At 40.8% G+C, this 12,592-nt stretch overlaps 1 protein-coding gene across 1 annotated transcript; it reads right to left on the bottom strand.

Annotated features, from left to right (window-relative positions):
* Positions 1-3,238: 3,238 nt before the first annotated feature.
* snx5 (sorting nexin 5) lies at positions 3,239-12,562 on the bottom strand. The gene is made up of 13 exons (XM_042066554.1): positions 12,347-12,562; positions 10,814-10,918; positions 10,174-10,284; positions 9,742-9,863; positions 9,381-9,504; positions 8,788-8,883; positions 8,407-8,512; positions 8,235-8,310; positions 7,962-8,001; positions 7,510-7,596; positions 5,573-5,732; positions 5,324-5,409; positions 3,239-5,106 (listed from the first exon to the last, which is right to left on the bottom strand). Exons 1-13 carry the CDS (start codon positions 12,380-12,382, stop codon positions 5,056-5,058), a joined length of 1,200 nt encoding a protein of 399 aa, XP_041922488.1. The 5' UTR covers positions 12,383-12,562; the 3' UTR covers positions 3,239-5,055.
* Between the last annotated feature and the right edge of the window lie 30 nt (positions 12,563-12,592).

The raw sequence follows: 12,592 nt of genomic DNA, 5'->3' as shown, positions 1-12,592 counted from the left end.
AATAGTTGACTGGTTGCTTGCCCTTTTACCATGGCAATGAAATTCTGGATCACAGCCTTGGAGATTATTGTCCTTGACGCTTCCCGGTTCTGCATGTGTCATGATTTGTTAATACATATTAATATATTGAAACCTGCAAAAGTCAATAAAAGTCACAATGACTGATGCCTTTCACAGGCCATAAAGAGAATATTTCTTAAAGAAGAATGTAACTGGTGACATGTGACATAGGTGACATACATTTACTGCCATTCACACATCCCGTCACTATTTCATTTCTGACCTAAGCTCTTGTAATAATTTTGATGTGTCTGATGTAGTACATTAATTGCAGTGCTTTGCTGGTATTTTAACAAAAGGGAATGAATGGAATTGTATATACAATACAATTCAGTTGTGTGTTTTTCATGGTTATCATTCATTGTAAATCTAAAAAAATCTATGGAGACTGAAATTAAACTAGCAGTTTAAAGTTACTGCAAGTGGATATTAGATTGCAAAAAACCCAGACCATTCCTTTACACATAGATTTAAGGTTTGGGTTACACCTAAATACTGGTTTCAGCCTAGTGCCAGAAGTATGGAACTTGCGCAAGTCGTGGCTGAGATAGGAGGTTATTATGTGATATGAGAGTGTTTCTGCTATAATGTCACAACACACTACATTTTCTGGAAAGGAAATATGGAGAGTCTGACAATGATAGAGACTGTAGGCCTATTGCGGGAATTGCAAACGACTATGTGACGCCAATACTGGAAATGCAGCCAAATTATTATGATGATGAATATTTGGTTTTCCTTTAATCCTACTGAATTTGTAATTATGTATCGGCCGTTGTAATTGCCGATACTGATGGTATGTGCGTACCTGTGTACCAATGAGTGTACAGTCACTAAATGTACACATAACTTAATTTTTTAGACCCCCCCATGGATGAAATTCTACGAAACTTGGCATACCCCCAGAGAATGTCAGGTTAATCATACACATACAATTTGGTGCAGTTCTGAACATCTTAACTGAAGAGAGGGGCGATTAAAGCAGAATGATATTGCATTTTCATTTTTTACCGGGGGGGTGCAAATCACAAATGAGTGATTATGGGCTAGGTTGATGTGGGCCCTTGAGACCAACATACCATAAACATTTCTTCATCCTCGGTGCCACGGTTCAGTAGTTATTTAGGAAAAACTGCATTTTTTGGGTTTCGGGGGGCCCAGCGCGGTGGGGGAGTGGCCCCCGGGGACCAAACAAAATTTTTCCATAAAAGTCTAGTGGGGCTACATACCCACCAAATTTCATGTGCCCCAGTGGTTCGGTGTCATTCGGTGAAATTCAGGAAGTAGATGACGGGGGGGGGGGGGGGGGGGGGGGGGGGGGGGAAAAAACTTTGACAATCCCTATATGACCGCTTCGCGGCGGTCGGTCATAATAATAACTTATGTCAAAGTCTCTCTTACTCTTTGTATCTGCAGCCTATGGATGGACTTGAGACGTCGTCATTCTTGGTACACTTTAACAGCTGTGTTATTATCATTTCTTTGCTTATCAGGGCCTTAAAGTGACTTAATTTGGGCAAGGGACTGCATTCTGAGACAGCTGAATACTTCTCGGGAACCTGTGTCCAAACCAACCTGGAGAGGCATATGTCTAAGTGATGGCAATCCCCCTGGAGTTTCCTGTCAGCTCACCTAGTGTAGCCGGGTCCATCCAGTATGTGTTAGTAGTAATGACATCTAATGCTTTTAACAGACACATACTTGTGCACACAACACACACACATGGCCTCATGGGCACAAGAAAAGGATCACGAGGGAAGGTAATGAAACAGGTCAGACCAGCTGAAATGATCACTATCACTACTAAACTACAAATCTAACTGAAATTATTCCTGAAAACATACCAAAAACACTCAATTTATATTAAATGGTCCTTAATTTGTAAAACAGGCCCTTATTTATTGGATTATAAGGTGTGATGTAAAATTCCTTAATCTTATATTTAAGGTGCCAAGTCAGGGGTTCTCTTTATTTGTTGTCATTAAGGGGGCAATTAATGACAATTTAAGTCCTATATCTTAATTTTATTTTAGGGTGTTAATTCAGGGATTCCTTGATTAAGGGAGAATCAACTTTAATCTATGCATATTTTTACTTAAAAACTACTTCATTATAGAATGGTTTTAAGGTCAAAAGTAAGGCATTTATAAGGGGAAAAATTAAGTTTGTTTTTGTTTTTTTTAAGTGGATGAAAAAGCAAAAGAATACTCAAATGGAGGAAAAAGTTGGATCTGTTGCAAATAAACACAACAGGCTGTTGGAAAGTATCAGTACTACGGTGCGGAGCAGACAGTTTTATCCTCTTCCAAGCAATACAAGGATTTTCTGCTCTCATGGCAACCATCTCTTTCCAGCATGAGCACAGGCAAATGATCTGTGTTTCAGCGAAAGACCTTCAAGGCCAGGAGAGGAATGCGGTGTGTTACTGCACTGTGCACAGCTGCAACATGTTGCATAAACAAAAAGGCCTGATACAGATTTCCATGTACAGTAGGTAGAGCAGATCCACTATACATAAGGGATAACATTTTTATGACAAAAGATTAAGACTATATCTTAAAATAAATAAGTGATCCCAGATTGATTAAACTGTCTGGAATATAAAGCAAAGTGCCAAACAGACTGTCGATTACTGATTAAGTGATTCCATGAAAAAATGCTGAATTCGTAGACCCGTACGTTTTACAAACACAGAATAAGCTTAGGCTTGGGTCAGATGAGTTTTCGAGCTCAGTAAGCTGAAGTCCAAATCCAAATGCCTTGCCTGTACACCCACCCACACAAGAATTCTTTGCATGCTGCTGGCGTCATAATGTGGGACAGACCAGCATGGGGAAAATCCACGTCACCAAGCTCAGCTGTTCGACGTTGGGCACTGCCACCTTCTGTTTCATTAAGTGAACACCATAACATTAGAAGGAACTATCCCTTTAAAAAAACAACCATAAGCCTACTTAAAGTGAAAGCAAAACCTTGGTTGAAAATACCTTGCCATCTCACACACACAGACATACACCCCAATGCTACTGTGCTACACCAAGTAATGAAAACCAAATAGTCTAACCGAAAAGACCTGGAAAATGGGATCTATCATTGGGCACAGTGCATTACATGTTGAACATGGAAATGTGGTTGGAATGACTAAACAGTACTAAAAGTTAGAGAGCAAACACCACAATGAGGCAGTAGGAATCTTTTAATGTAATTATTGCAATTTTCGCTGGGTTTCTCTTAGAAAAGGGAGAAGCCCATGTGAAAAGATATTTGCATTCCATTACAAATACATTCAATTATCAAAAATCTTTTTTTTTTTTCAGCTACTAGACCTGGCCATGATTGCATTATTGCTTCAGTGGTTTGTGTATAAATTGCTTTTTTTGTCCTCCAAAAATCTTCTATCATATCACAATATAAACTCTTTTGGTCCTCTATTGACATATTCAAGCCATTAGTCTTCTGCAAGACCAATGTTTGCATCAGTAACAATACAAATAAAACAAAGCAAAAAGCTTAAATCTTAACTTTCTTTTTACCAGACTAAAAGTAAGTATAGCGTTACAATGACAAGCAAAAGGGTAAACACATTATACCACAAGGGGCTAGCAGAACATAATTAGTAGGTGTATAAAAAGCATGTAAGTGCGTGTAAGGGTTGGGTTCAGAGGTCACACAGTCATCACCGTCTTCACTTTTTAAGAGTACACAGGCACCTGCCATGGTTGACCAACCCATGTTGTTAGAAGCACAGGGCAGCTGAAAAAGAGAGCGTGTTCTCTGCTGGACTTGTGAAAGCATGGCTGGCTTACTTTTTTCATGCCTGTGTGCCGAGACTGGGGTAGTAGGACGGAAAACAGAGAGGGAGGAGGGGGGGGCTGACTCTGCATGATTCCACACACACACACACACACACACACACACACACACACACACACGTACACGCACACACTGGAAAACCATCTGTGGCTGACTGGGGCCAATCATCTTCCTGAAAGAGAGAGATGCTTTTAGCAGGCCACTGCCTCTGGGACAAAAACTACAGCGAGATCTCAGGAATAGCCGTGGACTAGTGAGGAAGGGAGGGACTTCGCCTCACACTTGAGGAGGCAACGAGAAGGACTGAGACCATAATTCCAGGTCAGCATTCCTGTGGTGATATAGAATTCCAGATCTTCTGTTTGTGTGTGATGGATGGGTTTCAACGATCATTTTTAGCATGGTTAGGCCTAACGCAGCTGCAATCACACTCTAACAGAGAGGAAAAGAAAACCTTATTCTTAGGCACGAATGTCAGAGCATCCCTCTCACCCCTTCTACAATAGTGCTGTTACAGTTATAAAAACGACTGTTTTACTTATTCTTTGAAACAGCAGCGGCTGACCAGCTGTCTCTCGATAACACTTTATCTAGTCATGGAGAAAAATTTCACCCAGGAAAAGGCATGAAAAACAGCAAATGCACTGCATTAAAAAACAACTTCAGACTTGTTCACGTTCAGTGGTCTGCAGCGAAGTGCTCACGGTGAATTGTTTGGCAGGTTGTCTCTGCAAACTCTTAGACTCGCACTGTGCAAGCTTAGATAAGCAAGAGGTTTTAGACACAAAAAAAAAAAAAAAAAAAAAAAAAAACATCCCACACACATAAAATGCATAAACATGCCAACAAATTAAGGCATTTGAGAAGGACAGCTTAAATGAGGGCATTCATTACGCAACTGAAAGAAGGAAAAGGAAAATAGTTGCTATCAGGTTCTCTAAGGTCATTTTCAATCCCATGCACAATCGTGCACAGAGAGATGCCCCAAACAAGTCAGACGAAATGGAGGGGGGAGGGGGGGCATAGGAGGGGAAAGTAGGTCTGTAAACAACCAGGCAGCCACGTCGGCTGCTCTTGTGCAGGTCGCCAAAGTGGTTTCTTTTTTAACCCTTTCAGGGCAAAAAATGGTCCAGGTTCCCTTCTAAACAAGGTTGGTCAAGTTAGGTGACCAAAGCTCAATGATCAGTTGCTGTTGAGCATGTCAATGCAGCCCTGAAGAAGAGACACGCTATTCTGTTGGGAGAAGAGAGAGAGAGAGAGAGAGAGACCTGAAATACCTTCATTCCTCCAAAATCCCATCCACTTATAAACAAAGCACATAATAAACACAGATAGAGACAGACAGACAGAGAAGGAAAGAAAGAAAGAAAGAAAGCTCTCATGACTACATGACTACTGTAACTAACTGTAAACACATCATCCTCCTCAGTAGCAGTCTGTGGGTACTGACCTTGGCGTGCTTTATCTCCAGCTCGGCCATCTCAATCAGGTTCTTCCGGAAGGCCACCACCCTCCTGCCTTTGAAGCTCGTCAGCTCTGAAAATATTTTGTATTTATTTATTTATTTATTTATGTTTAATCTGTGCCCATCTTTACCACACCTCCAATAGCTTTCTGATATGAAAAAAATGCGCTCATACTGTCTTCAGGAAATGTGGAGGACACGGACGGACACACAGGCGCACACACACACACCAACCTTTTTTGCACGATTCCGAGAGCTTGTCAAACTTCTTCAGGCACTGCTGCTGGTGCTCCTCGGCCTGGGCGATGTCTTTGCCTTTCAGCCGCGCCTTGTCCAGGGCCTTGTTGGAGTTCTCATAGTCGGCCAGGGCTCGCGCACGTCTGTACAACAGGTCCTGTGGAAAAGGTCAACAGCAGGGTGAAAAAAACAGTTATGACATGGTGTGTGAGTTTAGATTAGATTAGATTAGGATAGACAGACAGACAGATACATACATAGATATAGACAGACAAAAGAGTGAGCTTGGGTAGTCTTAGGTCCTGAGCTTAGAGTTGATGCAAGTCATGTTCTTCAGTGTACAGAATTAATTTCTTGTTTAATGCTGTGGATAGATGACATACAATGACATCTGACACCCTTAAACTGCTATAAAAAACGACGTAATATCAAACTACCCGTCTATCCATTCCAGGTCTAGTACATAGTTTCATAATTCGCTGGGGACCTCAATAGCTGTTTCCAACCAACTCATTCATATTATAGCATTCATGGAAATTCAGTTCATGAAAACACAAGTTGTGCACATTAATTCCATCAGCTGTGGAATGCAAATCAAAATGGACACTCTCCTAATCCAGGGAAGAACTGTGAACAGCTGTGGGACTAAAATGTAAGGTTTATCAAGCTAACTTAAACTGCAATAAATGTGAATTTATGCAAACAAATCTGTTTCCATCAGCATACCCCATTCAAACTAGGTGTAAATCCACTCCCTACTTGTAGATTGCAGGGTTCCTACACATTTTCCATTTCAAAATTCCATACTTTTTCCATACTCAAATTTCCAAACTTCTCGTTAGATTTTTCTGACCATATTCTCGATATTGCGGCCACTTCTGGTTTGGGATAACTCGGTGAAAACAAAGGTATGTACAACTGGATTTAAAGGTATAACAACGTGGATTTCAGTGCTTAAATAGCGTTTTTTTTTTATTATTTTTTTTTAATAGGCATCACTGCATGTCATGCGCCATCTCTAACGTTGCTCTGATAGCAACACATCCAGATACAGTTACCCAAAACACTGGATGTATAAACCAGAGGGGTGCACTAGGCGAGTGGATGGACAGTGTTTGACAGTTTGCATGAGCCAAGTAGCTTACTTTAAAGCGATATCACGAGCTCCTGTCAAAATCTAGCAGTGGGCCTAACTACACACAAGCAAAAGGCTATGAAACAACATCAACAGTAGGCCTATGTTACACAATATCCTTGCTAATGCGCTAACTGGCATTTATTTAAAATGTTATCAGCAAAGTTGTAAGGTGAAAACTTTATTTCAAAGTGTGTTCTAAACAACATAATGGCATGATATTAATCTTTCATGTGCATGAGACCCATATAGCAATGAATATGAAGATTATGTTAAAAGTTAGCTGGCAAAAACATAAAGATGTAGGTTACATACCTGATGTCACTGAGCTGTCAAAGAGGCTACGAAACCATCTCCGTACGTTATCGCTAATTAAACTCAGCTGACTGGTGTTAGCGCATATCCATAGTTGCTGTTAAAATGGCTACCAGGCTAGCGTTGGGAATCTAAACACTTCAACACCGACATGTAGCCTAACATGTTCAAACTATTGCGTGTTATGGGGGAAGACATGAAACTTCTTGAAGCATTTGGGAACACACTGAATTAACTGGAAAGTAGTCCCTGTAGATTGCATTGTAGAAAATTATATGATATCTAAATGTAGATGCATTTAGAACTAACCACTTGTGATCGGATTCCCCTGGAAGCATTTTAAAAACAAATGGAACCAGCATTTGCAACAAGAATGTCCAGTCTACTGGTCATTTCAAATTTTACGGAGCCGAGTACTGTACACAAGATAGAAAAATGCTCAATTACATTAATGAAACACGTCAGCAGTGGAAATCTAACCCACCTTGGCAGCCTGGATGTCCCTCAGATAATACCTCAGCAGCTCGGTGAGCTTCAGCTCCTGGTCCGACGCAACTCTACCCTCCACTTTCTACCAATGCACAAGATGCACATTAAACACAGACAAGCTTGACAACACAAAATCTAGATTCATTACACATAAAGTGAAATATCTCAAGCCTTGTTAGTTTTAATCTTGATTATTATTGCTTTACAACTCATGGAAATCAAAAATCCAGCATCTCAAGCTATTAGAATAAAAAATTGATAATACAGAAATGTCGACCTTAGAAGAGCTCTAATCGTCTAATTAGGTCAACACCAACAACAGTTTCCTGAGTATAGGCAGGGCACTGGACTATTCCATGATATTTAAATTTTTTGAGATGCAACTGGACATACATGATTAGAATATCACAAAGACATCAACACATGCGCAAGGGGGACAGACTTTACCCTTAGCTTCTCCAACAGGTCCGAAAACTTCTCCAGATGCCTGCAAGAGCACACAACAGCTGTTTTCACACACACACACAGCTGTTTTCACACACACATAACGATCAGCTCAACTGAACATGGTGTGCCTTCGGTCTATTTTAAGTTTCAAAAACGTTATTAGATTGTGGTTTCTAATCTTAGCACATTTTCACTCCTTTTGCAAAAGGAATGTGATCATAAAACTGCCTGAATAAAAATTCTTGTATGTTTGCCAGGAGACATTACACTAACTTTTTCAGAGGGGTGTTGTCTTCTGCGCACATGCTGTTCAAAGTCGCAGAGACGTGAATGTAGTCGTCAGCAACATCTGAAAGAATAGAGGAGAACAGTGCATTTACTCCTCACAGCAGAAGACGCTTTCAAGACCGTGTGAAGTCTGGTTTATTTTTGAGTCAGGTCTTACTTTTATGAGAGCGTGTCATTTTTTCCGCCTTGGCAGTGGCGTCCTTGATCTTGCTATAATAATCAAGCAGGAAAGTTTTCTCCTGCTCAAAGAACTCGTCAACTTCCTGAAACATCAAAGAAATACAATGAGTCAAAGGCCAAGTGTCCTCCTCAGTCCTTAAAAAGCCTGTTATCTTAAACGCTACCATAAGTGAGCATCAAAACATACTCCTACGCACCACAAATACACTCTTATGCACCACACATACACTCCTACGGACCACACATACACACCAACTCACTCACTCACACCAACTTACACACACACACCATCTCACTCACACCATCTCACTCACACCATCTCACTCACACACACACAGAGAGAAAAAGCAAGACGGACCTTAATCCCTGATATGATGACTTCATCGGCAGTCTTCACCATGTTCTTGAAGAAACCACCAAACATTTCCTTGGCATTTTTTCTCCTCACACTGAGCTGCAGGCCCAATGAAGAAGAAGGTTACAACCAAACCAGACAGTCATGGCGGAAGCTGATACCAATCCAGGACGCACTCCAGATTTGGCTTTTGCTCCATTTTAAGCGCTGAATCAAAACAGCTGTGCGTATATATAGTTCAATGTTTTGGAAATGTTTTATCAGTCAATTTCACAGGGACGGAAAGTCACGTCCACATGCCGAAAGGGCTGACAGGTCGTTTTTTTTTTTAATGGTTGTCAACTACTATTTGAGCTGAACTCAGCAGGATGAGGTCATTGTAGGTCTTTGTCCTCTTCTGTGTCCCCTTATTCCCTTTAAAAGGAAGTCCAAGCCGCATCCCTGCCCCACTGAAACTTCCTCACCTTTCCTAATGCCCCCTTCTATTGCCCCACAGCCTGCTAGCCCAGCAGATCACCGCTCAGGAAGTCAGCTTCGGAGAGCATGTGCCTACTCTGCATTTCCTGGCCGAGGGAGCATTTCAACTGGATACTCACATCCTGGTCGTACTCCAGGAAGATCTGGAAGTTTCTGTCCTTGCTGAAGACTGGGTGGGAGGAAAGCCTCTGCAGGAAGACTTCATGCACCTGAACGGTCTTCTTAAACACAGCAAGGTACTCTCTGGCAAGGGAACACAGATGTCAATCAAAAAAAAAAGTCCAATTCAGAGCTGCAAAAAAATTCTAACTGAAATATATCAGGGATAATGTAGTAGCTGTGATATTATTCTACAAAAGTTACACTTTCTAAATACACACATGCTAGCAACAAGCTCTATGTTTTAAAATGGCAGTGCTCAAGCTACTGAATGTTGAACATTTTTAATACATGACATGTGCTCTACTGTTTTTAACGTACGCCTCAAGCTCCTGTTTCATCTTTGTGTACTCCTCCTTGGTCATAGTGGCCTCCCCCTCCCCCAGCTTATGCATCTTCTCTCTTGGACTCTCAAAGTCTGGCTTTGGGGGCGCAGGAGGGATCTACGGAGACAGAAAATAACATTTCCAGACTGGTAAACAAAACAGCACAGTTTACATGAACACTTTTAAAGGATTTATTAATGTAAGCCTTCATATGGCTGTAACAAGCTGTGCAGCCTCCTGTGCTGTTATGATGACACGTTGCTGTTGTGTGTGCTGACATTACATCACAAACTAGAAACCTTAAGCACTGAAATAATAAAATAAACTTTAAGAGAAAGTATGCACATCAAGTCTGGTGTCACATTTTCAGTTGGTTACAAGCAGTGTCCACATTGGGTATTATACTGTATCCTGATCTGAGACTTACAATGAGACCAGCATAATCCTCTGTCTCAACCAATGTGTCATGAAGCCATATGAAGTCCTCATGCTGGCGCGACACAGAGAAATCCGGCTTCTGAAAGGAACTGAGCGTGGTCTACGGTACAAGATAAGCACACCAGTCACACACAGAATCATAGTCAATTAAAAAAACAACGACTTTGCTTGAGACATCACAGACATGTAGCATTATGGGTCTATGGTATGTTTGTGTCGATCCAATGTCTTAACCATCAGACACTGATCTGACACAAATACAATTAGGAGTGCAACATTCAATCAGCTAGTTGTGTGAGTAGTAGGCACATACAAACTGACATATTGTTCTTCAATATTTGTTCATCAATTGCTGAGTGGCACCACAAAATCTAGTGGGAGTGTAATTCTAGTAAAACAGTTGGCTCAAAATTCATATCATTCAATTTTAGATTTTAAAGATTGTTAAAACCCTGCAGAACCTCTGATTACAATAAAGAGTCTCCAAATGTATATACTAAAGCCTCAAACCTCCACCTGAGTGAGACACACACAAGACTCCATGTGTCTCTCTAAATGTTTTTCGTCACAATCACACAGTCAAATACACTGTAGCCAATGTTCCCTTTGAGTTACTAGCTCAACTGTACCTTGGTGTGGACAGTGAACTTGACCTTATCTCGTTCACAGAGAGCATCCGGAATGTCAATGAGAAGGGAGGAATCATGGTTCAGGTCCACTGACACAGACCGGAGCTAGAAAAGAAAAGAAATAGGTTTGGTACCCCCCTTTTACTTCCTTTGGTGCAGACACACAGGAAGCTCATCAGGTCATCTGATCTGGATTAAAGAGACTAACCACCAGCACTTGAAGTCACATATTAATTGCATCAGTAATGTTCAGAATATGGTCTACTATAGGCCTAATTCTCAGTTCGGATCTCTCTGCCCCGCTAAAGTAGGTTTTTCTTTCTACTTTGTTACTGAGACGGGACCGACTATCCAAAGGGCTGTGTGCAGGAAACAGTTTGAAAGAATTTAGAATGACTTACTGGACTTGACCGAGGCCGAAATACCCGAGATTTAGCTTTATTTCATAAATTCCAGATGTCTCAGCCAGACCATGGCTAAATGGTATGCCAGCTCCAGTTGTCTCCCTCTACTTCACTTGTTAATTTGATTTTTCTTAAACGTTCACTCCAAATAGCCTACATCAAGCGCCACCATGTCTTGGAGATAATTCAAATGAAAGGCCATTTTGTCTCCCATTACAGACCATTTATCTTCTCAGTTTATACTATGAGGCAACAACACTGCAATGTCAGCTGAATCACAAGTTCCCGTGAAACAGATTTCCAACTACAAATCCCCAGGGAAGGTATTGCATTTACTCAGATTAAAATAGCTAACTGTTGAATCTTCAGATTGATATTTACTCATTTACAGTAACTTTCCAATGATACTTTCCATTCATGACTGAAGAGTTCATTATGAACAACAACTAAATTACTAAACGTAATAGCACAGCTCCTCAACGCTGCCTGTATGATAGCAAAGTAATGTCAGTGCATATGCCCATAACGTTGTATACTGTAAAGTTAGGGGGTCATGCAAACAGTGACCTGCATGATTGAGCTGTCATATTCACTGCAGATTTAGCCACCATCCCTTAGCATTGGGTCCCAGTGAAGTGCAGGGATATCAGCAGCTTGCAAAACATCTTTACCATGAAAAAACGTTAACGTTACTATTAATACTGTAAATGTAACCGTTGTATTATTAATATCAGCTAGATAATAAGTTACTATGTCAGGACGACCTCTGACTGATTCCGTTACTTTAAAATCGGCATCAAAAGAAATAAAACAGTTTGACATGAATTTATGCTGGCTACCTGATGAGGTAATAAGCACAACAGGTGTTGTCATTAACGCTCTTGATACTGCTGAATTGTTGACAATAACTAAGTAATCACCAAATAATAAATTAGCAAGCTAGCTGGTCATCTCGCTAACAAATGTAGCATTGCCGTCAGATCTAACGTTACACCAACCGATTAGCTGTGCTAGCTAGCGTTGTTGGGCTAGCTTGCAAGATCCATAACCCAAATTTGAGTTAAAGGGGTTACAAAACTAAGCAATATGTAATTTCAACAAATCAGTTTCACGTTGGTTGGTAAGTTACCTTCTCTTTATCATTTTCTTCTGTAGTTGATGTCATGGTGAAAAAGTTCGCCTAGGGTACTTCCTCAAAAGGTTTCAGATACAAATTTTACAATTTCACTGGCCATTCACCAGCTCCTACGTTTTCATCCCTATCAACCTATCCGTCGGCCTAATTTTCACTCATTTGTCCTAGGCAGACGCTGTCCACGGCTAACTTCGATTGGACAGAAGCCTGTCAAAGCCCATATGATTACACTACAGGAAT

The sequence above is a fragment of the Alosa sapidissima genome, chromosome 16 (genome assembly GCF_018492685.1).
Source record: "Alosa sapidissima isolate fAloSap1 chromosome 16, fAloSap1.pri, whole genome shotgun sequence".
Lineage (NCBI taxonomy): Eukaryota > Metazoa > Chordata > Actinopteri > Clupeiformes > Clupeidae > Alosa > Alosa sapidissima.
Note: the sequence above shows the minus strand (reverse complement) of the source record. Positions and strands in the feature narration are given on the sequence as shown.

Coding starts and splice junctions, on each gene's coding strand:
- snx5 (XM_042066554.1), bottom strand. CDS start 12,382: ATGACATCAACTACAGAAGAAAATGATAAAGAGAAG. Junction 9,864..10,173: donor AGGATTATGCTGGTCTCATT/GTAAGTCTCAGA, acceptor CTGTCTCCGTAG/ATCCCTCCTGCGCCCCCAAA. Junction 8,311..8,406: donor AATGACACGCTCTCATAAAA/GTAAGACCTGAC, acceptor CTATTCTTTCAG/ATGTTGCTGACGACTACATT.